This window comes from Lynx canadensis, chromosome B1 (genome assembly GCF_007474595.2).
Source record: "Lynx canadensis isolate LIC74 chromosome B1, mLynCan4.pri.v2, whole genome shotgun sequence".
NCBI classification, from domain to species: Eukaryota; Metazoa; Chordata; class Mammalia; order Carnivora; family Felidae; genus Lynx; species Lynx canadensis.
In genome coordinates this window covers 204,068,366-204,092,085 of record NC_044306.2, presented here as the reverse complement: position 1 = coordinate 204,092,085, position 23,720 = coordinate 204,068,366, and the positions used below count along the sequence as shown (strand labels likewise).

The 23,720-nt window shown below is 61.1% G+C and overlaps 1 protein-coding gene across 4 annotated transcripts in view; it reads left to right on the top strand.

The window, feature by feature from the left end:
- The window catches only part of SH3BP2 (SH3 domain binding protein 2), a 34,836-nt gene extending 12,256 nt beyond the window's left edge, over positions 1–22,580 (top strand). For 2 of the 4 annotated variants that reach the window (XM_030314332.1, XM_030314333.1), the window contains exons 2-15: positions 2,549–2,598; positions 2,841–2,995; positions 11,749–11,888; positions 13,070–13,172; positions 13,897–14,014; positions 14,304–14,374; positions 15,492–15,580; positions 15,885–15,953; positions 17,480–18,134; positions 19,497–19,608; positions 19,849–19,904; positions 20,264–20,345; positions 21,699–21,758; positions 21,959–22,580. In XM_030314332.1, coding sequence (XP_030170192.1) covers positions 11,753–11,888; positions 13,070–13,172; positions 13,897–14,014; positions 14,304–14,374; positions 15,492–15,580; positions 15,885–15,953; positions 17,480–18,134; positions 19,497–19,608; positions 19,849–19,904; positions 20,264–20,345; positions 21,699–21,758; positions 21,959–22,096 — 1,689 coding nt within the window. In that variant the 5' untranslated portion in view covers positions 2,549–2,598; positions 2,841–2,995; positions 11,749–11,752 and the 3' untranslated portion in view covers positions 22,097–22,580. Of the gene's footprint in view, positions 1–2,548; positions 2,599–2,840; positions 2,996–4,625; positions 5,302–11,748; positions 11,889–13,069; positions 13,173–13,896; positions 14,015–14,303; positions 14,375–15,491; positions 15,581–15,884; positions 15,954–17,479; positions 18,135–19,496; positions 19,609–19,848; positions 19,905–20,263; positions 20,346–21,698; positions 21,759–21,958 lie in introns of those variants that run through there. The other 2 variants (XM_030314334.1, XM_030314331.1) reach the window with 2 other exon arrangements.
- The last annotated feature ends 1,140 nt before the right edge of the window (positions 22,581–23,720 follow it).

Here is a 23,720-nt window from a genome sequence, read left to right as displayed (position 1 = left end):
GCCCACAGTGGACCTTGCCCCTCACACAGGGACCTTGGCCCGGGGCTCCCGCCATCCTCCCTCCTGCCTGCGTGCTGCTCCTTCCTGGCCGGGCTCCAGCTCCCTCCTGGGGAGCCTCCCTCTCCGGGGCTCTGCTGGAGGGAGCTCTGCCCTGGGTATGAGCCCAGGGGTACCCCCGACTCTGTGAGGGCCCCTAGCTCTGCTCTGCACTCTGCCCAGCTTGGGAATGTTTGCTGGAGGCAGAGACGCCAGGCCAGGGAGAGGAAAGCTCCGGGGTGCTGTGTGACTGGGGCAGCGTCCAGGGATGTGAGGGCCTCATGAGTCTTCTTTGGGGACAGAGCTTGAGGGCCAAGTGTCTCAGAGTAGAAGCCCCACCCCCAACCCCATCCTGACCCAGAAGCCCAGGCCCCAGGGCGGGCAGCCATGCATGTGGGTCTCTTTCTGCACTTCCCTTAATTTCCTCTGCGCTTGGACACAGGAGTGACTGGACGCTTCCTGCCTCTATCCTGGGCAGCCCTGAGACCCTGGGGGCCTTCTGGACCCCAGCACACCGCTGTCTTTCTGGGGACACTGGCAGGCTCCAATGCGTCCAGTTCATCTCTGTTTTGCAGTTAGCAGTCTTGAATATCTGCTCATTGCCGGCCACCCCTCATCTCACCGAGGAGGGATCCTGGGCCGTGGATGGGCCTTGGTGGTGGCCACACCGGACATCAGTTCTTGTTCAGGGTCAGATTAACTCTAAGTACACTCTGGCTCTGAGGGATGGCCTAGGCAAGGGCTAGTTACAGCCACGTGAGGGGCATGGCCGTGTGTGTAGACGTGACTCTGAAGCCATCTGTCCCATCTATCCATCTGGGCCCTGCATGGGTCAGGCACCAGCCTGCCTCTGGGGATTCAGCGGGACCCAGGCCAGTGGGGAGTGCTGGGGTATCCGTGTGATACTCTGGTGTATCAGGCTATGCCACTGACGGAGATTTCAGAGAAGGGTGTGAGGTTCTAGATGGTTCTGTTTTCCAAGGATGAGGGAACATTTTGGAGAGGATTTAGTTTGCAGGTAGAAGAGATTGGCAGGTACTGGGAATGGGGCATGATGGATGGGCCTATGTGGCAGGCCCAGAGTTAAGGGCCCAGGGCTGGAAGCAGGAGCCAGACCCCATATACCTGGCCAGGGAATCAGGCTGACCCCTGCTTCATGGTGGAAATGTGCTACGGAGGGGCTGGCCAGGGGTGTGAACCAGAGGCAGGAGGAGGGCTCAGCAAGTGTGATGGGTGTGAGCTGGGTGTGGCACCCAATCCCGTGCTTGGGAGGGCAGGAGGTGGTGGGCCAGGCCCGCAGGAGGTGTGCACAGCCAAGGAGGCCAGCTCAGGTTTGCTCCGTCCAGCTGGATGCCCATGGCGGGGGCTGCCCACAGAACCCGTCTCTCCCTGCAGGATATGCTCGGGCTTCAAGTGAAGTTGGCCCAGGGAAAGGACTTTGGAGAGTCCCTGTGTGTGATAGTTTCCTAAGGCTGTCCTAACCCAGCACCACCCCCTGGGGGCTTAAAACAATAGACATTCACTCTCTGAGTCCTGGAAGGCAGAAATCCAAAATCCAGGGGTCAGCATGGCCATGCTCCCTCCGGAGGCTCTAGAGAAGGATCCTTTCTTCCTTGCCTTTTCCAGCTTCTGGTGGTTGCAGAAATCCTTGGCTTCTCTGGTTTGGGGCCACGCCACTCCAGTCTGTGCCTCTGTCTCTTCTTTCTCTTGTAATCCAATCCTTGTCATTGGATTTAGGGCCCATCTGGCCAGTCCAGGATGAGATCCCTAACCACATGTGCAAAGGTCCCTTTTCCAAATAAGGTCACATTTGTAGTATCTGGGGACTAGGACTGAGACATATATCTCTTACACTGGGTGACTCTGGGTGGGCCCTGTCCTCTACATCACCCGCTCCCTCTGCCCAGTACCACCCTTGCAGCCCTGCTCTGGAAGGCAGCCTCTAGCCTCAAGTATGGAGAGAAGAGTGAGGCTCAGAGAAAGGAGGGAAGTTGTGTCTACGGGTCCTAGAGCTGGCTCTAGGTGGACCGAGGCCCTGCGGGAGGGGCTGATACAAAACATCTTATTTTGAGAACTTGATGTTTTTCCCCATCATGGGTGCCAGCCACCCCTCCCTGGGCCCAGGCCCTCCCCAGAGCCCAACAGGCCCTTCTCAGCACCTTCAGTGCCTGAGCTGCCCCTGAAGGTGGCAGATGGGCACCGGGTTGGGCACAGGGGCCCGGGGTGCCTGAGGGAGACCCGGGGCTGGCGTTCCCAGGGACATGGTTCCATTCCTCACCCCTCCGTTCTCTGGCCATCAGCCTGGCCGGTGCCAGCATCTCTGAATGGCAGTGTTCTCACGGTCAGCGCAGGTTACAATAGGACCAGCTTCGTGGGCTGTGAGCACACGGGTGAGGAAAACTCCGTGCCCAGCTGCAGAGGTCACGCTGTGCTAGGTGTTTGCCTTGCTCCTGAGGAGGCTGAAGACCCCAGGAACTCAGAGTGAAATCTCTCTGTCTTGCTTTCTTTTCAGGCTGACCCTTGGCCCCTGCTGGCCCTGCTGGCTGGCTCCCACCCACCCTGGTAAGTGCCCTACGTTTGGTGTGGTGGGGTGGTCCCCAAGCCTGGCACTTTGAGGCACCTGCCCTTGGGGCAGGGGGAGGAGCCGCAGCTGGGGGAGGGTGGGCTAGAGACCACGGCCGGCCGTGCTCCAGCCTCACGCGTTTTGCTGCTGGGATCCTGGCGTGGGATCATTTCCATGGCCATCTCCAGCACACCGTAAAAGGTCACGGAGCTGCCATTATTGGAGGGTCCTCTGTTTTCAGGAATGTAAATGGCAGTGTTCTTCGCTGCAAGGATAAAGTGATGCCTCAGGAGGTAGGAGGGCACATGAAGAAGCTGAGGCCCAGAGAAGAGCGGCCTGCAGAGGTCACATAGCAGCCCAGGACTCCTGACCTCCACCTCCCAGAGGGAGACAAAGGTTGGGGAAGGGGCCAGCATGGGTCTGACCCCTGGTGGGGATCCTAGTCCCCTCATGGCCCTCTGCCCCCTCCTACCTCTGCTGTTGTTTAGGTGCTTGGGGACCCTCCAGGGCGCAAGGGCGGGGGAGGCTCTGGCTGCTGCCTTGACCTCAGGCCTCTTCATCCATCCACCTGTCTGTCCGGTGAGGGGCGGTGCATCCTGGGGAGTGTTGGCTGGCTCCCGGTCCTCGTCTTGGCAGCTTCTCACCCCCACGCCTGTACCCCAGCCTCTCTGGGCCTCGGTCACCCTGTTGCCCCTGGATTCCTCCCCACCCTGTGATGTTGCCCTGAACCCCTGTCCTGTCTTTGACTTCCTCACCCCGGCCCCTCCCAGCAAACTCTGCCTCCCTCTGTCAGATCCAGCCCCCTCCCCTGGAGGCCTCCCCAGTCTAGTGCCTGCTGGGCCTGCCGCCTTCTGTTGACCCCGTAGCATGGCCCTTGAGGCCGAGGCCCCCACCCTGGCCCAGAACTGCCCATTGGCTTGTCCTGGCCGGATCATGGCCCAGGAGCTCCTCACCTGCTATTTTATCTCAACCCTCAGCACCCATTTCACAGATGAAGAGACTAAGGTTCAGAGGTACTAAGTAAGTTGAGGCCACAGAGCTGGCACAGGACAGAGGTGGGCTGAGTGTCCAGCTTTAGCTTGCTCTAGGGCCCTCTATCCACCCTGGGCAGACTGCAAAGAGGAAGAAGGGGCAGAAACCCCCCTCTAACCCTCCCCCTTGCTACCTGTCTGTCTGTTGGTGTCTGTCTGTCATGGCCAACTTTCTGCCAAAAGCACAGTCTGCCCTTAGCCACCAAAGGGCATCGAGGCTGGCCTAGGCGTGGGGAGGCCAGGGCAGCCATGCCTATCCTGAGGAGAGCTCAGACACAAAGGTCAAGCCCCCCATCCTCTAAGAGACAGCAGGTGGTCTGTGACCCCAGATAGGCCCCCAGGTAGCACGAGGGCCTTGGCAGGTGTCTGGGGCAGTGGACGCTGTGGGAGATGGAGGTCCCCCGGCCTGGGAGCTGCCCTCCAGTGCCCTGACTACAAGTATGTGAGACGGCTAGGTGCCCCAGGAAGCTTGGTGGACAAGACCATCAGCAACTCCCGGGGACCCTGTGGTCTGTGGCCTCTCTGACCCTCAAATCCTGCTGTGGGGGGGGGGGGGGTGGTCCCAGAGTGCTCCTTCCTTTGGTTGGGCCTGTCCTCTGTGGGAGAGGTATGACCTTGAGACCCAAGCTCAGGAGAAGAGAGCCAGGGGATGTGGGGGCTCAGCACCGAACAGCCTGGGCTTGAATCCCTGCTCCCCAACTTTTTGGCTGTGGATCTGGGCAGGAGAGGCACCCAACCCTTGTGGGGCAGCGTAGGCTGGGGAGGGGACGCATTCTGAGTGGGACCTGGGGCAGGACCGGACAGTGGCAAGAGCATGCTCTGATAGTCGTCAAGCCTGGTGTTGAGAGTGATGATTGCCAGAGGCAGTGAGCCCCGCTCTGTCACAGAGGCCATGCCTGGCTGGGGGAGACGAGGAGGCCTGTGGTAGAGGAGGGAGGGAGGGTGGCAGGCAAATGCCTGGGCCAAGGCTGGGAACCTGGTCCCTTGGTCCCTTGGTGTCAAAGGTCAGAGAGGTGGAGGTAGTGAGTTCCCAGTGTTGGGTGTAAGCATCAGCTTTGTGAGGGGAAGGGGCTTCTGGGGCCAAGGAGACACAGTGTGACAGCCCATGGCTGGGAAGGGGCTTTGGTCGTTTCCTGGAGAGAAGCCAAGTATGCAGAGGTGGCCACAGGAAGTGTGTGTGGGGCATCAGCAGGGAGCTTCCTCCCAGGGGACAAAGCTGGTCTTGCCCCGGGGCCTGGAGAGCTGTGGTCTCCGGCTGCAGTAGGGCATGGGGGCAGTGCTGGCTAAAATCCAGCAGGCCTAACAGCGCTGATGGGTGCAGCCCTGGGTCTCACTTCAGCCTCAGGACCTGGGAGGGTAGAAAGCAGGAAGTGCTGGCTAGCTGGGGCTGCCCAGGGACCCGGCAACAGGAAGTCTCCGGAGGGGAGGAAGCCTGGCGGCCACAGGCCCCAGATGCAGCCGGCGGCTGTCAGCAGGAGGGAGCTGTGGACGCAGCTGCCTGGGCAGCACCCAGGACAATGCCGGGGCATCAGGCCTTCCCCGCCTGGGGGACGTGGGCTGTAGGTCCTCCCTGTGGCCCCTGAGCCACATGGCCTCCCTGGGCCTCAGGACACCTGCCCCCAGCCCATCGACAGACAGGAGGAGAACCATGTGCTGGGTCAGTGCTCTCAGGTCAGTGTGGCTGCCCCGGGACGGGGGGCTTAGCAGGTGGCGTGAACCCCGGGCCTGTGGAACTGTCCAGGCTGAGCCCTGGACCCCAGAGCCGATAGGCTGTGAGGAGAGCCCTGCGGAACTGGATGGGGCACAGTGGGAGCCCCAAGAGGGAGCCTGCTGCTAGGACACCCCTGCCCCACCATGTGCTACTCAGCCCGCAGCTGGCAGGGAGGTGGGGGCCCAGGTTGGGGGGCACCTTCCCACTGCATATGCTGCCAGGTCCTGTGTGCGCACACATTGAGTGAGTATGTGTGAATGGATGTGAGAGTGTGTGTGTGTGTGTGTGTACGCGTGGACCATGCTTGGGAGCCTGGCATGGAGCTGAGGGGCTGGGGGGCTCTCCGCCTAAAGCCCAGGTCATGCCCCTTCCCTCTGGCATGGCTGCTTGCCGCCTCCCCCCCTCCCCCCCCCCCCCCCCCCCCCCCGCAGGAGATGTTTGGTTTTGATTCTCTTGTGGAGGAAGATTCTGGGAAGAGAAAGGGGGAGGGGAACAGAAAGGGGAAAGGGGAAAACAGATGGCCTGGGCGTGACCCCACTGCCACCTAGCGCCTGCAGGGTGCCTGCCTGGGGGCGTGGCTGTGCCTGGAGAGTCCCCCACCGTTTACTGGATGTGTAACTTTGGGCAGGTGACTCAGCCTCTCAGACCCTCGGTGTCTTCATCAGTGGTGTGGGGATGACGCCAGTTCACACGTCAGGGGGTGTCGGGATGATGATGTGGGGTGATCCTTGAGAAGCACAGAGCCTGGCTAATGGTGAATGCCCAGGGTGCTTCTCCCAGCCTCAGGGTTCTAGTCTAAAACGGGAATAAAGCATTGAGCCCGTGGGACTTAAGGAGCTGTCAAGTAGAACATTCTAAACTTTGCCCAGGCTGCCAGCCTGGGGCACGGGGGCCACCCACAAAGGGTCTCGGGAGCCCCTGGAGGCTGTGCGTGTGTGTATATTTATGAGTGAGTGAATGAGTGTGTGTGTCAGTGTGAGTCCATAAAAGTGTGTATGAATACATAGTGAGCTTGAGCGTGTGTGACAATGAGTGCGTGTCTACAAATGGGTGTGTGTGTCTGAGTGAGTGTGTGAGTGAGTGTGGGCGTATGAGCGTGTACGTGTGAATATATTTGTGTCAGTGGGCATACATGAGAAAGCATACGTGTCTGTGTGTGTGTCTGTGTGTGTACGTGTGTTTGTGTGGGTGTGAGTGTGTGAATGAATGCATTTAGGTCCCCTTTTCACTGGGGCCGGAGGTCCCAGCCTCCCCTTTCCCTGCAGCGCCCACAAAGGGCCGGTGTGGTCACCACTGACAGGAACCCCTGACACTGTGGTCGCACGAGGCACCAGCTCCCTCATCACAGTCAGGGCAATGTCTGCAAGTGTCAGAGAGGAGACCGCAGGAGCTCAGCCTCCAGGGCCCCTGCTTGACTCTCACACAGAGGCTTACACCCATGCACACGCATGCACACACACTGACGTGCACGCTCTAACCTGTGTGTGCACTGTGCAGCTCACAAGCACAGCCTGCCCGAGCACACTATCTGTGGCACTCACACGTGGGCCTGTGCAAATCATCACCACACACCTGTGGGGCTCACAGCCCCGTGGTAGGGGGGAGCCACAGAGCCTGCACTTTGTGGGACTCCTCAAGGACTGTCTCTGGGGGCCGAGCGGTTTTCATCCACCAGCTCTGCCCCTGTCCCTGCTCCTCGGTCGCCTGGACTAACCTCTACTGTAAGAGAAGGTCAAGTGAGCTCAGGAGCGGAGACCAGGGCATGTGCCTGAGGTGCCCGCCTTCCAAAGGTCACACGCCATCTGAAAGGGTTCATGGAGCCCAGCGGCCACCCCCATGCTGGCCACCCTTACGCCGACCTCTGTGTCATCAGAGTCCTGCCCCAGTCAGCCCCTCTGAGCTGCAGGGAACCAAGCCCCTCCCGGCATAGCAGTCTCCCTGGGTGGCCTCAGTACCCTCCTCTGTAGGGAGAGATGCCCTGAGGGGTGTCGGGGGACTCTGACGACTGGACTTTCTGTGCTTACTTTAAGTGAGAGGAAACAGAGGTCAGAGGAGGACAGGCCTGGTGGGATTTGAACCTGGCCCTCCAGCACTGTCCCTGGCGGCTCCCACCAGGGAGGCAGCTCAGCGGGCACCCCCAGCAGCACAGTGAGGGGTCCCTACTGCTGTGTCTGCCCCTGCAGAGGAAGGGACTGAGGCTTCCCGCTGATGAGCCCATGGAATGAACAAGTGGAGTTAAACCATCATGGGGCTCGGTGACAGGGCCAACATTCTGTGCCCCCTCTGGGGCTCCCTGGGTGTCCCCTCTGTGCTGGGCCTGAGCTGTTGAAGATGGGGAACAGCGACAAGCTAGCGTGGTCAGTGTTAGGTGGAGGGAAGGGTGTTCTAACCCCACAGAGGGACACAGGACCCCTAGAGGTCAGGGAAGACCACCTGAGGGAGGGAACACTTGAACTAACTCTCATTTTTGGATTGTTCATTGCTAGTACACATATAGAAGTATGGCTGTTTTTTGTGTTTTGATCTTATATTCTGCTAGCTCATTTATTAGTTCTAATAATTGTTTTGTGGGTTCTTTGAAATTGTCTGTATACATAACCATCTAATTTGTGAATAGTTTTGCTTCTTCATTTCCAATCTGGATACCTTTTATTGCTTTTTCTTGTGTAATTGCACTGGCTAGTACCTCCAGTACAAGGTTGAATAGAAGTGGCAAGAGTAGATGTCTTTGCCTTGCCCCTGCTCTTAGGGGAAAGCTTTCAGTCTTTTACCACTGAGTATGATGTTGGCTGGGGATTTTTCATCAACACCCTTTCCATGTTGAGGAAGTTTTCTCCTATTCCTGGTTTGTTGAGTGTTGTTCGTATCATGAAAAATTGTCAAGTTTTTGCCAAATGCTTTTTCTGTGTGTGTTGAGATGACCATGTGCTTTTTGTCTTTTAGTTGATTAGCATGATATATTACAATCATTGAATTGTAAGTGTTACCCTTGCATTCCCATGATAATTCCCACTTGGCGTGGTGTAGAATCCTTTTTACATGGTGCTGAATGCCATTTGCTAGTATCTTCGTGAGGCTTTCTACAATCATAAGGGATGTTGATCTGTAGTTTTCTTGTGATGCCTTTGGCTTTGGTGTCAGAGTAATGCTGGCCTGATACAGTGAGTTCCTTTGTCTTCTGTTTTGGGAGAAGTGAATGAAGGACTGGTGTTCATTTGAACCAATTCCTGAGGGCTGAGTTAGTTCAGATGCAACTGGAGGCAGTGCAAACAGTGTGCACTGCAGCCTGGAGGTGGTGCTTGGTGGTTTTGGGTCTTGGATTCGGGAACCACAGGGTCTGGGTGGCACAGGTGCACGGGAGGTAGAGGGCATGAGGAGAGCCCCTGAGAAAGATCCATGGGGCCTGGATCTGGAAAGGCCAGGGGGCATGAGGAGGCCCTGGAGTCCTGGAACAAAGTGGTGATGGGAATGGCTTGTGTGGTGGGGGAGAGTGTGCTGAGTGAAGGTGATGGGGGAGGAGGTGCTGCAAGCAGGGGAAGGAACTGACACAAGTGGTGGGGGCTGCCCAGAGGTGGTGGAGAGGAGGAAGGGAGGTGGTGGCCTTGAGGGCTGAGTGTGCTGCCAGGGGAGAGATTGGCAACGGCGCTGTGAACAGGGGCACACAGATGGGATGGAGCCTCTTGCTGCAGTGGGAAGGGGCATCGAGGGCCAGCCTGAAGTGGAGGCCAGGAAAGCAGGGAATGGTGCCCAGTGTGTAGCTGGGTGGGAGCAGCGCCCAAGCTGTCAGAGCTCCCTTATGCCATGGCTGGCCCATTGCTTGGACAGGCTGTGTGCAGGTGGGAGGCAGAGGAGGCAGAATGCTTGGGGGGCCAGCAAGGCCATCCCAGCCTTTGGCCAGCCTGGGGGTCCCCTAGGAGGGGAGCCCCCATCTACCCAAGCAAGCGGGAGCTGCCAAGGACTGGACCTTGTACCTCCTGCAGGGAGACTCCTGCAGGGAATCCAGGGCTGGAGGCCCATGGCGGCAGATGGGTTAAGCAACTTGCCCAAGAGGGGGGCAGGAAGACCCACAGACCCACCCTGGGCCCCAGTGCCTGCAGGCCACACCCGCTTCAAGCCCACCCGCAACCCTCGGAGGCAGGGCGGCCCTCACCCCCATTTGCAGAGGCGCAGACTGAGGCTCAGGGAGGAGAAGCCCCTTTCCCAAGGGCTCTAGCCAGCCGGGAGCCCGGCCGTGTGCGCCTGCTTTGCCTCGCCCGCTTCCGGAGCCCGGGCCGCGCTGTGGACGTCCGCTTCGCGCCCCGAGCCACCGTCCCGCGTGGGCGGTTGGGGAAACTGAGGCCGCGCGGCGGCGGGCGGAGCGCCGGGTCCCCACCTGCCGCGCCCGCCCCGCCCGCGAGGGGAGGAGCCCGGCGGCCGCCCCGGGCGGGGGGCGCGGCGGGGCGCGGGGCGCGGCATGGCGGGCGCGGGGCGCGGGCGGCGGGGCTGGGGCGGGCGGGAGGCGGGCGCCGCGGGGCCGGGCCCGGGGCCGTGTCGCTGCGCGCAGGGACGGCGGGCCGCCGCGTGGACGCCGTGAGTACCGAGCCGCGCTTCCTGCGGGAACAAAGGCGGGCGTGGGCCGGCTGGGCGGGGCGCGGGGCTGTGTCGCGGGGGCCGGGGACGTGCCTTTGTTCGGAGCCTCCTCCGCTGTTGGCGGCACCCAGGCCGAGGGGTTGGTTTTGGGCAGATGGAGCCGGAGGGGGGCAGCCTGAGTGACCCAGGCAGAGGCCGGGGGAGCAGCCCCGGACGTTTGGTGGAGGGTGCTGGTTTGCCAGCAGCAGAGTGGTTTTCTTTGTGTGTGTGTTTGGGAGTGGGAGCTGTAGTGGCAGGAGTCCCAGAGGACGGGGCCTCTGGGTCTAACCCTAGTGACTCATTGGGACACTGACCACACACCCAGTTCAGTCCAACTCCACTGGGGCCCCAGGAGGGACCCGGCACCAGGTTCAGGCAGGCACAGGCAAAACGGTGCCCGGTGGGGTTGCTGTTCAGAGGGACCAGTGGCGGGGGACCCGGATATGAGGTGGCTCACAGAAGAGGGGACTCAGAACCTGGGTCTTGAAGGATGAATAGGAGTTCTTCATGTGAGGAGGGGTAGTGGTCAGTCATTCCAGGCAGAGGCCGGAGCCTGGCATGTTTCAGGGAGAGCAGCTGGGGTGAACAAGAGGCTGGACAAGGGTGAGGGCTGACGCTGGCACTTGGAATGTCCGGTCCTGCGGGCCCGAGTTAACCCTGAGGCAGTCAGCCTGCCCCTGGTGACTGTGCGCTGTGTTGCCCTTGCCTGAGTGATGCCCCAGCTGATGGGGAGGCAGGGTGGATACCAGCCAGCCCACTGGATGGTCATCACGGCCACTGCCGATAAGGGTGTGCTGTGTGCCAGGCTGTGTCCACTCTGTCTTTCCATTCTACAGTTCCAGCAACTGAGGCCTAGGGGTCCCCCAGAAAGCCAAGCCAGGATGGGAAGTGCGGACTCTTGACTACCTGTTTTCCTGCTTCCTGGGCTCAGGGCCTTAAGGAAGGGATGGACTGAAGCTGGCGAAGGGCAGGCAGGAGTGGAGGGTGGGGCATCTGGGGGCCATGCCCCTCACCCCTTCCCTGCTAAAGGGTCAGAGATGGTAGAGAGGGTGACCAGGGCCTGGCCCAGCCCCTGTACCTCTTTGACTTCATTAGGCTGTGACCCTACTCATCTGCTAGAAGCCCTCCGTGGCGGTCCCCATCGTAGGTTCACGTCGCACTCAGATTTGGGGTGGTTATGGCCCCAGGCTTGATTTATCCAAGCCAGTGCTTTTTTTTTTTTTTTTTTTAACTTTTATTTATTTCGAGAGAGACAGAGCAGGAGCAGGGGAGGGGCAGAGAGAGAGGAAAAGAGAGAGAATCCCGAGTAGGCTTCGTGCTGTCAGCACAGAGTCCAACGTGGGGCTTGAACTCATGAAACGTGAGCTCATGACCTGAGCGAGACAAAGAGTTGGACCCTGAATCGAGTGAGCCACCCAGGTGCCCTTGGGCCAGTGGTTGTTTGAATTCACTCAAGGTGGTCCCTCCCCTTCCTTGAATTCAGTAGGCGTGTGCTGAGTAAACCAGTGACAGTGAAGGAACACACTCAGTTCTCAGAGCCCTTGGGGCTCAGGTTTGTGGCCAAATAGACCGGAGGCCAACCAGGTGGACCAGTTGGCCCTTTCTCTCCCTGGGGTCCCACCAAGAAGCCTGGGGCCCCACCAAGAAGCCTGGGGCTTTCCGAAAGGAGTTTCCTCACCCCTTGCTGACCCTTCACACTGTCTTCAGCATCTTGGCAGTATCCCCCACTGCATGCCCTCAGCTTTGCCGTCTTCTGTCCCCCAGCCCTGGCTGAGACCTGTCTCCTCCTTTTACTGCAGCTTCATGGCGGCCGAGGAGATGCACTGGCCGGCCCCCATGAAGGCCATTGGTGCCCAGAACTTGCTAACCATGCCCGGGGGCGTGGCCAAGGCTGGCTACCTGCACAAGAAGGGTGGCACCCAGCTGCAGTTGCTGAGATGTGAGTCCTCTGGGTGGTAGGGCGCATGACGGGAGGATGTGGGGACAGGGCTGAGCCCCAGCCCTGCCGCCCCACTGCCCTGGTGGACCTCCATGGGCAAGCGACCTGTCTCTCTGAGCCTCTGCCTCCTTCTGTGGTGGGCCCTCCAGAGTTTTCCATCCCTCCATGGTGGCCGGTGCTGCCTGGGGGTGCTGAGGTCAGCCTCCCCACTCCTCAGGATCGTGGGAGGATTCGGGGTGTTACTGCTAAGTGGAGATAGGATGGGCATTTGGTGCACAGCGCTGACCATCGGTCCAGGGCAGCTTCAGTCTGCAGCCAGGGGCTGGGGGCCCTCGGTGGCCTGGTAGGTCTGGCCTTGCACTATCCAGTGGGTGTTCAGTGAGTTGGTTGGTCACTCGGTCCTTAGTGAACTAACGTGCCACGACCCAGCTGGGTGCTGGACCTTCAGAGTTGCGTGAGGCCGAAGCTCTGGTCCCTGGGACAGCATTTTGGGAGAGGGTGGGAGCCCCCAGGTCTGGGAGATGCCCAGTCATTAAGACATTGAAGGCCAAAGAGCATCAGGGCCTTGTTTGTCCTTCTGCCCAGGCCTTTGTTCCAGCAGCGCCCTCTGCCAAGGACTCCCAGGCACCGTGCTGCCTTACGGAGGTACCGCAGGCTGGGCTGCTGGTCTGCTCTGGTCTTTGGACAGGGAGCCTCCAAGGAGGGGCTGTAACTGATGTGCCCCTAGGCCCGGGAGGGACTGTCTGGGAACAGGACAGTGGAGGGTGGGGGTTCACTGTAACTGTCTAGGCTGGTGTTTGGCTCCATACCAGTGGCTCTTCGGGCTTCTTTGCCCCTACCCTCGCTCTGCCTTCCTAGGGTGGAACGAGGTGGCCATGGCCTCTGGCCCTGGCTTTGCCCTTCTCTGAGCCAGCCTCTCTGGTCACAGTCTGCCCCTGCCCTGGGAACGGCCAGGCCTGCCTTGGCGCTCGGGCTGGTCAGCATGCCCATGGATCGTTTACGTTTGGACTCCGTGGGAGGGGCAGCATGCTAGCCCAACTCCAGGCCCTTCCATTTAGTGGGGTTCAAAGGCAGGAGGTCTGGCCTCGGGTCACCCAGGGCCTCTGGGAGTGGCCCCCAGAGTGGGGTCTGCCCGGCAGCCTCTCGGGGCTCACCCTGTGCCCCTGCCCCACTACCCTCAGGGCCCCTGCGCTTTGTCATCATCCATAAGCGATGCGTCTACTACTTCAAGAGCAGCACGTCCGCCTCCCCGCAGGGTGCCTTCTCGCTGAGCGGCTATAACCGGTAAGTGCCCGCTACCCGCTGGCCCCAGCAGAGCCCTGGCCAGGCCAATCCCAGGTTCCCACCCAGGGAAAGTTCGGGCTCTCCTGAGATGGCTCACACCCCACCCACCCTGGATCGCATCCAGCATTCTCCCCTCCCTCTTGGCCTCCATGTGGCCTCCTCACGACCTCCCCCAGGTCTCCCCGGCTTCAGGGCCTCCTGGGCTGGGGCCAGCTCCTTGCTTTACACATGCTATGGGCTGGGTCCACCCAGTGAGCGCCTCCCTGCTGATGGGGTTCCCCTGGGGTCCCCCGGGGAGGGATGTTTCCTTTTCCCAAACACACCACCCTGACCTCAGGGGATGGTGCAGATGGGCACGCCTGCCCCAGGTGCCTGGCCCCATGGGCTCCCCCGTGGCAGTGGGGGCAGGGCGGGGGCTGACATGTTAGGGCCCCCAACAGGCAGGCCAGGGGCCGGGTGGGGCTGAGGTGGGCAGCGAGGGTGACGTGTCCTCGGTTTGGAGCCCCGCATGCTGCTGCTCCCAGGATGACCTCCCAGACCCCAGAACCATGTCTGCCCATCCCTGTCCCTGCCCACGTGCTTTCCCCTGCCTGAAGCATCTAGGCCTTTGGCCTGGAGAGTGAGCAAGGTGGGACTGCCCACACCTGCCAGTGTCCTTGGGCGCGTGCTGGGTGCTGGGTGCTGAGGCCTGCCCAGGTGCTGACCGCTGGCCCTGTGCCCTCAGGGTGATGCGGGCGGCTGAGGAGACGACGTCCAACAATGTCTTCCCCTTCAAGATTGTCCACATCAGCAAGAAGCACCGCACCTGGTTCTTCTCCGCCTCCTCTGAGGATGAGCGCAAGGTGAGGCTGCCTCCAGGGGCAGGGAGCTGGCAGGGATACCATCCTGGCCCTGGGGGGACGTGGGGGGGCAAGGTGCCGGGCAGGTGCTGTTCCTCAGTCCTCCTCCTTGCGTCCGTGGCCTGGTCCGGCACCACGCTCTTGGAAGCTGCGTCAGGAAGAGCCCTGAATGGGCTGAGGGGAGGCCAGAGCCCCAGGAAGGCTGCCAGCCAGAGCAGTGAGGGCAGGCAGGGCGAGGGAGGGGCAGGCCCTGGACAGCACTGTGCTCACCGCAACCCGGACTGATCCACAGGGCTGGATGGCCTTGCTGCGCAGGGAGATCGGCCACTTCCACGAGAAGAAGGACTTGCCCACAGACGCCAGGTGGGCCTGGGCATGGGAGGCATGGGCGGGGTGTCGCCAGGGCCACTGGGTTGACATGTGTGCCTACCTCCCAGCTTCCGGGGGCCTGACCCAGAATCGCCTTCTTGATGAGTTTTCTGAGGGTGCCAGCCAGGCTGTGTGTGTGTGTGTGTGTACGTGTATGTGTGCGTGTGTGCGTGTGTCCCGGAGTGTATAAGTGCGTGTGTGCACACCCATTGGTGGTTTCTGTTCAGGGGCCGTGTGTGATTTTACCTGCCCGCCCAGAGGCCCAGCACTTGTTGTAGCTCAGAGCTTCAACTTCCCAGTCCCCTGACGCTCACCCTGGCGCGTTGAGACTGAGACCAGAGGGAGTCCCCCAGGGCACTGGCTCAGTCCATCCGGGTCTCGGTGACCTCACCGTGAGGTGGCCCAGCAGGCAGCAAGGGCCCTTTGGGCAGGAACAAAAACCATCCTGTCCTTTCAGAGCTGAGGAAACTAAGGCCCAGAGAAGGCTGGGCACACCTGAGGCCATCCCACAGGTGCCTGCCTGCCCCCAGAGCTCCTGGCCCTGAGCCTTATAGCAGGCTCAGCTCAGAGCTGACTGGAGACCCAGAGGTGGGCAGTGGGATGTGGGGCTGGCCCTGAGGCCTGGCCCTGTCTGGTCGGTCAGGGGAGGCACCACAGCCTCCAGTCCCTGTGTCTGTTTTTATCACCTTGTGTGGGTCTTTTCTTTTTTAAGTTTATTCATTTTTGAGGGAGAGAGAGAGAGAGAGAGAGAGAGAGAGAGACAGACCAAGCATGAGTGGGGGAGGAGTAGAGAGCGAGGGAGACACAGAATCTGAAGCAGGCTCCAGGCTCTGAGCTGTCAGCACAGAGCCTGATGCGGGGCTTGAACTCATGAACGTGAGCTGAAGTCAGATGCTCAACCAACTGAGCCCCCCCAGGCACCCCCTATGTCTTTTCTTGTTTTGTGTTTGTCTGTGGGTCCAGCTCTGTATATGTCTGTGTGTGTCTGTGTCACGTTTGTGCTCATGTCCTCCTCTGTGTGTGTCTCTGTGCATATGTATCCATACGTGTGGGTGCAAAGGACTCCCCCCTGCACAGTGCTCACATCCCCCCCCCTCCCCCCCCGCTTCAGTGACTCCAGCTCAGACACAGACAGCTTCTACGGTGCAGTCGAGCGGCCTGTGGACATCAGCCTCTCTCCATACCCCACAGACAATGAAGGTGAGGCCTGTCTCTGCAGCCCCTGCCCCACCACCTCTCGGCACCTGGCTGCGGCAGTGACAGGATCAGTCCCTCCTCTCTGGCTGCCACCAAGGAGGGGAAACATATCTGGCTGTCCTTGATCTGTCCGTTTGTCTTCCCCAGGCAGCCTGGGTCCTGGGTTCACACCCGGCCCACCTGGTCTTTGCCCAGTGCCTCCCTGACTCTTGGCTGCCAGTGTTCTGAGGGCACCTGCCCTGCCACCCAACCCTGGGTGCGGCTGGGCCTGGGCTGCCCTGGGTCTGACCCTCTGTCTGCCTCACAGACTATGAGCATGAGGACGAGGACGACTCATACATGGAGCCGGACTCCCCTGAGCCCGTGGAGCCCGAAGGTAGGTGGGCGACCTGTGAGCCTGGGGCGCTCACGGGGCTGGGGCCTAGAGCAGAGCCCTTCCTGGGCTGGGAGTGCTGGCCAGAATCCTGCTCTGGGTGGCCTCCGTTTCCCTGCTGTGTGCACTCTGGCTGGCTCTGCTCACCTGACCCTCCAGCCTCTGCAGTAAGCCTGGGAAGGAGGGGGAGGATTTACAAATAAGTGAGCTGGGGGCCCACACTTGTGATGCTGGGCTGGGGTGGTCCTGGGGGCCGAGAGGGGGGAAGGAGGGACACTGAGGAGTGGGTGGGGCCAGGGTAGGGCCTGCTCCTGTGGCCGATGGCCATCTGGACGATGGCCAGGCTAGCCTGTCGCTTACCGACCCACTCCCACCCAACATCCCTGGCAAGGGAGACAGGCTTGTACTGGGGATCACGCGTATGCGTATGCGTTACGGCAAAGCATAGGGTCAGCGGGAGAGGGCTGTGCCCATCACTCACTATCCTTTCCACTGTCCTGGGGACTTGGGACAAACCCCCTAACCCGCGGCCTCCCTGTGTCTCTGCCTCCTCTCCTCCAACGACCTTGTCCTCTGCCCACCTCAACCCCGAGTCCCTCTCAGGTGAAGCAGGTCCAGCCCCTTCTCTCCTACTGGCCCCTCCCTCTGAGGCCACCACCAGGGCCTCCCAGCCATGTGCCAGCTCCCCTCCCAGCACAGAGCCCACAGCTCCATCCTGTGTCCCTCTACCCCTCCCTGAACTGTGGCCACACGTGGCTGGAGGTGAGCACGCTGGGCCTCGCTTTGCTCTCAGCCGTGCACCTCCAGGGCCAGCGCTCCTGCGCACCTGCCTGCACACTCCCTTCTGAGTGCCCCCTACAAGCAGGCTTTACCTCCCCGTCCCCAAAATGGGTCTTAATATGGTTCCAACGACCTCCCCATCCCCCGACACAGCCCTCGGCACCCGTGAGTGGAGCTCTACCCGGCCTGGTGCTGTCCCCCCTGCTTCTCAGCCGCCTTGCTCAGCACCAGGTGCCTTGTGCTCCAGGCCCCCCCTGCCTCACTCAGCCTTGTACCAGCCCCCTGATGCCCATCCGCACAACCCTGGCCACCCTGGGACTCAGGCCCGGCTCGCTCCTTTCCCTCCAGTCTTAGGCTGCCGGGACAGCCGTGTCACACTGGCACCTCCATCCAGCACCTCTCCTCTGAACCCCAGACCTGTGCCCCGATGCCTACAATGTGTCTTGTAGCACGAGCACACGTAACCCTCGCCTTCCACCCCTGCTTCTGTCCATCCTCCTCACCTCTGTTGGTGGGAGTTATAGCCTCCTCTAGCTGAGGTCAGGGCCTAGGAGTCCGCCTTGCCTCTTCTCCCTACCTCTGCTTCTGGGAACCTGATGGCTCCTGATATGACATCTAGGCTTCTGGAAGCTTGTGTGGGCTACTTCTGGGGGGGGTGCATGAGGCAGGCCAGGTGGTGCGGGTTGGTGGTGTTGGCCCAGCCTCAAGCAGGTCATGCTTGCTCACTGACTGGTCTCGTTGCTCTGCAGACACTCTGACCCACCCGCCGGCCTACCCCCCGCCTCCTGTGCCCATGCCCAGGAAGCCAGTCTTCTCCGACATGCCCCGTGCTCACTCCTTTGCCTCCAAGGGCCCGAGCCCTCTGCTGCCACCCCCGCCCCCGAAGCGTGGCCTCCCCGATGCCAGCCTGGCTCCCGAGGACTCCAAGAGGGACGTGCTGGGCCCAAGGCGGCCCGAGCCTGGCCTCAGAGTGCCCACGGCCTCCCGGAGGATGAGCGACCCCCCACTGGGCAACCTGCCAACCATGCCCAACCTCCGGAAACCCCCTTGCTTCCGGGAGAGCCCCAGCCCCAGCCCAGAGCCCCGGGTCCCTGGCCATGGGGCTGGCTCTGCCTCCAGCTCTGCTGGCGTGGCCACTGCCACCTCCAGGAACTGTGACAAGCTCAAGTCCTTCCATCTGTCCCCTCGGGGGCCACCCACACCCGAGCCTCCGCCGGTGCCGGCCAACAAGCCCAAGTTCTTGAAGATGACTGAAGAGGACCCCCCAAGGGAGGCAGCCAGGCCTGGACTCTTTGTACCCCCTGTGGCCCCCAGGCCTCCTGTACTGAAGCTGCCCATGCCCGAGGCCACAGTCCGGCCCCCCGTCCTGCCCAGGCCAGAGAAGCCACCCCTCCCCCACCTCCAGTGAGTTTACTTGGCACTGGGGCCCCTGGGGTCCCTCCCCAACCTGATGGGTTCTCCTGCTGGTGCCCCGGCCTCCTCGTCTCTGGCCCTCTCTGTCCATGAGGGGTAGCCGGCAGCCCTAGCATAGGAGCGCGAAGGCTCCTGGACAGCCCCAGCCTGGCTAGGCTGAGCAGCCTCCCCTGCACTGGCCCCGGAAGAATGTCCAGCCTAGTGGGTTCTGGGCCTGGAGCCTGTGGCTGCCTGGGGAGCAGTGGGCAAGTTGGGTCTTGGGGGAAACCGGCCTCCCAGAGTCCGTGCTGGGCAACCCGAGGACCCTGCAAGGGTCAAGGGAGAGGCCTGCAGGGCTGCCTGCTCTGGGATAGACGGTAGGGGTGGGAGCTGGGGCTGTGAGCCTCTTGGGGCCAGCAAGCCTGCACAGGCCTCGCTGGTCCACAGCTGTCCTTCCCAGCCCTGCCTGGGGCTCTGGAGCCACCAAGGCTGCCTTTGTGCTCTTCCTGACTGGGAACTTGCCAGAATGTGGAGTATGTTGGTGACTCACCCTGAGGTCTGCGTGGAACACTGTCTTCTTTATTGCCGGGCTGCGTCAGGAGACTGGTGTCCGCTGCTCCCACAGTGTCGTTCATACCACAGCCTGTGGTCAGAGATGTCCGGGGCCCTAAACAGTGAAGGCTCTGGGAGCCATGGGGCGAGCCTTGAGTGAGCGTGCTGACCCAGTGCTCCTGGAACCCCTTTGGCTCTGGCTCTCTCCTCCCTAGGGCTCTGTTAGCTCTGCTGCTGTGGGAGGGTGCCTGGGAGGACCCTCTTGCCAGGTGATAGTTCTAGAACTAGAACTATAGAACATAGTTCATAGAACTATGTGACAAGGGGCCATGATGGTGCAGACTGGGTCAGTTTGCCAAATGCTACAGGGTTGGGTGTGCCAGGGCCGACTGCCCACGGCCCAGCAGACCAGCCCCGTGTGGTCTCCTTTAATCCTCCTTGAAACCGTAGAGGCTTCGGACCACCTGGCCGCATGTGTGGGACGTGTTTGTGGACTCCCATCCATTCACATGCATCCACTCTCTGTGGCTTTGGGAGGGGCATGACTTGGCCAAGGTCACAAGCTGGTTAGCAGCAGAGCTGGGCCGAGACCCCCAGCCCAGGGCCTTCTCCCACAGCGCCCAGAGTACTTGTCTGTCGTGTGACCCCTGACACCAGAGTTCAGGCCCTTAGGACCCCTCTTGCCAGTGGCATTGGCAGCCGTCACCCAAGGGCAGCCAACAGAGGCCTGTTTCAGAGCTTTCTGGTGGAGGCCTAGGGTGTGTGGGGGTGGTGTGTAGGGGTGTGACAGTGATGTCCCTTCCTCTGCTTTTCCCCTTCAAGGCGGTCACCCCCTGATGGGCAGAGTTTCCGGAGCTTCTCCTTTGAGAAGCCCCGACGACTCTCGAAGCCTGAGGACACGAGTGCAGAGGGTTCTGACGATGACTATGAGAAGGTGAGGCAATGGAGAGCTCTGGATCCTGGCACCGGGCAGGTGGCAGTGGGCGGGCTGCAGGCCGGGGTGGCCCCTTACTGGCCACCTCCAGTGACAAGCCCCCAGGACGCTGGAGTTGTCGGGAGTGTAAGCGTGTGCACAGCCCCAGATCTGGGCACAGGCTGGCAGCCCACGGGGTGGGGGGAGGGGAGGGAGGGCTGGTGCAGACCCTGACCCTGACCGCCATTGGCCTCTCTCCAGGTGCCCCTGCCCAGCTCTGTCTTTATCAATACCACGGAATCCTACGAAGTGGAAAGGTCAGCACGAAGCCCTTCTTTCTCCGAATCCCTGTTTTTGCAGATGTGAGGTCCCCTGCCTTTCTGTCCCCCGTCACCTGCTTTGGTGTTGGACAGTGGCTAGCACAGGTGCATGGCCCTGAGCAGAGTGGGGAAGCCAGCAAAACAGCGGATGCCATCAGCCCAGTCCCAGTGCTGCCCATCACCCCGGGCAGGGCCCCAAGCCCCGCACGGGCCGGCCTCACCACACTGGTTGCTCTCAGACCATGTGCTGCAGAATAGTGAGGAGACAAAAACCTACACTGAGGAGTGAGGCTGGAGGGTCCCTGAGAGGGTTGGCTGTCTGAGGATGGTTTGTTGATGCAGCTGTGTTATTTTAGGCTGTTCAAAGCCACAAGCCCCCAGGGAGAGCCCCAGGATGGACTCTACTGCATCCGGGATTCCTCCACCAAGTCAGGGAAGGTAGGTGCCCAGGGAGGGTGCCCCAACAGTCACCCTGCTGAGTGAAGGCGCCCTGGGGACTGCTGCCTTGTGGGGGGATTCGTCTGGTTCTGCACACACTTGGGCTGATGGCACGCATCGTGCTTTATACATCGCTTCCCTGCACAGCCTCTTATTTCGCATCTCAGCTCGTTCCGTCGTTGGGGTCTCTGCCCGGCAGCCCCTCCCCCATCTATTCTCAGGAACTGAATACTGTCTGCAAGCTGGGATAGTGGCCCAGCCCCCCAGCACAGGCAGGAAATGGGAGGGAAGTGCTGGGGGTCCTGGAACTCTGATGCGGCTGTTTTTTTTTTTTTAATGTTTACTTATTTTGAGAAAGAGGGTGTGTGTACATGCTCAGAACAGAGAAGGGCCAGAGAGAGAGGGAAGAGAGAGAATCCCAAGCAGGTTCCTCACTGTCAGCCCAGAACCTGATGTGGGCCTCGATCTCATGAACCGCAAGATCATGACCTGAGCCTAAGTCAAGAATTGGACACTTAACCGATGGAGTCACCCAGGCACTGGGCTGGGGGTTTTCATGCACTCTGAAGGGGAGGCTGCTTGGGGCAGTGGGAAAAGGGAGAGAGAGTGCTGGGTCTGCCTCTGCTCCTCTGGGGTGAATTTTGTGACCTCACTGAGCCTCAGTTTTCTTGTCCTTTGTTCCTTCTCCCTCCCCTCCCCTCCCCTCCCCCTCCCCCTCCCCCTCCCCTCCTCCCTCCCCTCCCCTCCCCTCCCTCCCCTCCCCTCCCCTCCCCCTCCCCTCCCCTCCCCCTCCCCTCCCCTCCCCTCCCCTCCCCTCCCCTCCCCTCCCCTCCCCTCCCCTCCCCTCCCCTCCCCTCCCCTCCCCCTCCCCTCCCCTCCCCTCCCCCTCCCCTCCCCTCCCCTCCCCTCCCCTCCCCCTCCCCCTCCCCTCCCCCTCCCCTCCCCTCCCTTCCCCCTCCCCTCCCCTCCCCCTCCCCCTCCCCCTCCCTCTCCCCCTCCCCTCCCCTCCCCAAGTATAAGCTCTGCCCCCAACGTGAGGCTTGAGCTCACAACCCCAAGATCAAGAGTCGCACGCTCTTCCAGCTGAGCCAGCCTGGAGCCCCTCAGTGTTCCCATGTACGTCAGACATGGTCGTAGAGTAGCCAGGCACCTGCTGCTATTACTTATGTCTCATTGGAGGCTATTGGGCGGGAGCCCTGGGGCACATGGCTGCCCATATCAGCCCTGCTGTCCACGTGCAGAGTGACCCCTCCCTAGGTCACCGTAAGTGCCGTAGGACCCAGGCATGATGCCTCTGTCCACTCCTCTGTCTCTGCGGTCCATCTCCTGAGGCTGGGGCTTCTCTCCCTGCAGGTTCTGGTCGTGTGGGATGAAAGCTCCAACAAAGTGAGGAACTACCGCATCTTTGAGAAGGTGGGCAGGCTGACCCCTCACCCAGGCCCTGGCTGAAAGGGAAACCCTGGCCTGGGTGGGACGGCGGGGGGGGGGGGGGTGTGGCAGGCACAGAGGTGACACAGGGCAGCCGGGAGCAGGCCTGACTGTCACCCTTGCTGCTGTCCACTGCACTTTGCAGGAGACCGCCCCCTGACCCTGCCACTCCTTCCCCTTCCCAGGACTCTAGGTTTTACCTGGAGGGCGAGGTGCTGTTTGTGAGCGTGGGCAGCCTGGTGGAGCATTACCACACCCACGTGCTGCCCAGCCACCAGAGCCTGCGACTGCAGCGCCCCTACGGCTACACAAGGCCCAGGTGACGCCCGTCATACATGCTTCTGGGCAGAGACGACCACTGGGGCTGTGACCCCGGGCCATGCAGACGGGACGGGCTCGCATGAGAGCATGATCTGGAGTGAGCGCCATGCTCTGATCCAGGGCCTTGTAGAATCTGCACGGCCAGGCCCCACTCAGCAGGCTGGGTCCCTGGGGCTAGGCCAGGCTCTGGTCTCCAGAGGATCGGGGGGCTCTCCTGTCCCACGCAGACCACGCTGTCCAACCTTCCAGGAGCCTAGGGTCCCAGGACCGAGCCCCGCTTGGGCTTTGTGGACAAGAATTCTGGTCACGTCCACCCCTCCCCACTCGCCCAGCACACTAACCCGGCACTGGGTTGGGAGCTGGGCAGGGCTGGGGCATTTGGGGTTAGGGCAGGGGCTGGCCCCCCAGGACCGACACCCCCAGGAACGCTAAGACACAGGCTCCAGGATGGGCCATTGATGTACAATAAAGCACAGATGACCTTTCTGTCCGTGGCTGGGGTTTCATTGGGAGAGAGGGATGACCAGCCTTACCAAGTACCCACACCCACATCCAAGCGGCTGGCTGCAGCAGCCCAGCTTACAGGAAGCCTAAGAAGTTCTTGTCTTCCGGGGCAGAGGTCCCTAAATGACTTGCTCGGGGTGCATAGCTGGTGACAACAGGATTTGACCTTGGGCACTCTGGACTCAGAGCCTGTACTCTGAAGTGCCACAGGTCAGGGGCAAGGCAATGGGACTACAGAGCTAAAAGGTCCCCGTATGTACAGTTGGGTCATTTGCCGGATTAACAGATGGTTACTGGGAGACAGCTGAGCACACACTGGCCAGAGCATTGGGGTGTGCCTGGGTGGGGAGCTAGAACCCCACTGAGGTCTCCAGGAAGACTTCTTGGAGGAAGTGATGGCTACAGAGGGGTGGGAAGAGTGGGTCCTGTGTAGGCTGAGTGGGTGGGGAGGGTGGTCCCCAGATGCTGAGTCCCCTGGGCAACACCCCATTCAAGTCCAGCCCTCACCGCCCCCTCCTTTACTACTACAGAATTCCAGCAGGTGCTCTCCCTGGCAACGGCCATCCAGGCTGGATTTTTGTGTGTGTGCAAACAGACTCCATTTAGGGTCTGGGCTGGCAGGGAGGGACCCCAGGGTCATCAGATCCTCTCTGCACCTTATGTGGGGAAAGAAGTTTGCTGTGTGAGATCCAAACCCAGGATAGCACTTGTGCCCACCAGCTGAGGATTAATCATCTTTGTTTGGATTGACCTCCATGGGCCCCTGGGCATGTTTTGGGGGTGGGGGGGCTTGCTGGAGGAGGGGGAGGGATGGGGTCTCTGTGGATGTGAGAGGCCAGGGTACTGAGAGGTCCCTTCTAGGAAGCAAGTGTCCAGCACTGTCTGTGTAGATGTTTCCTCTAAAGCCTGCCAGGGGAGGGGTCAGCACAGGCACGGTCCAGTGTGGCGCACGGGGCACTTTTGATGCCCCACCCCAGCCCCAGGAACGAGCAGCCCCTCCTCCCTGCAGCTACAGTTCTTGCCCCTCTCAGCCCTTGTGTGGGGAGCCCACTGAGGCACTCCATCCCCACTGTGGCTGCGGCTTTCCTTCCTGTAAAAACTGTTCAGCGGGGGGGCTTGGAC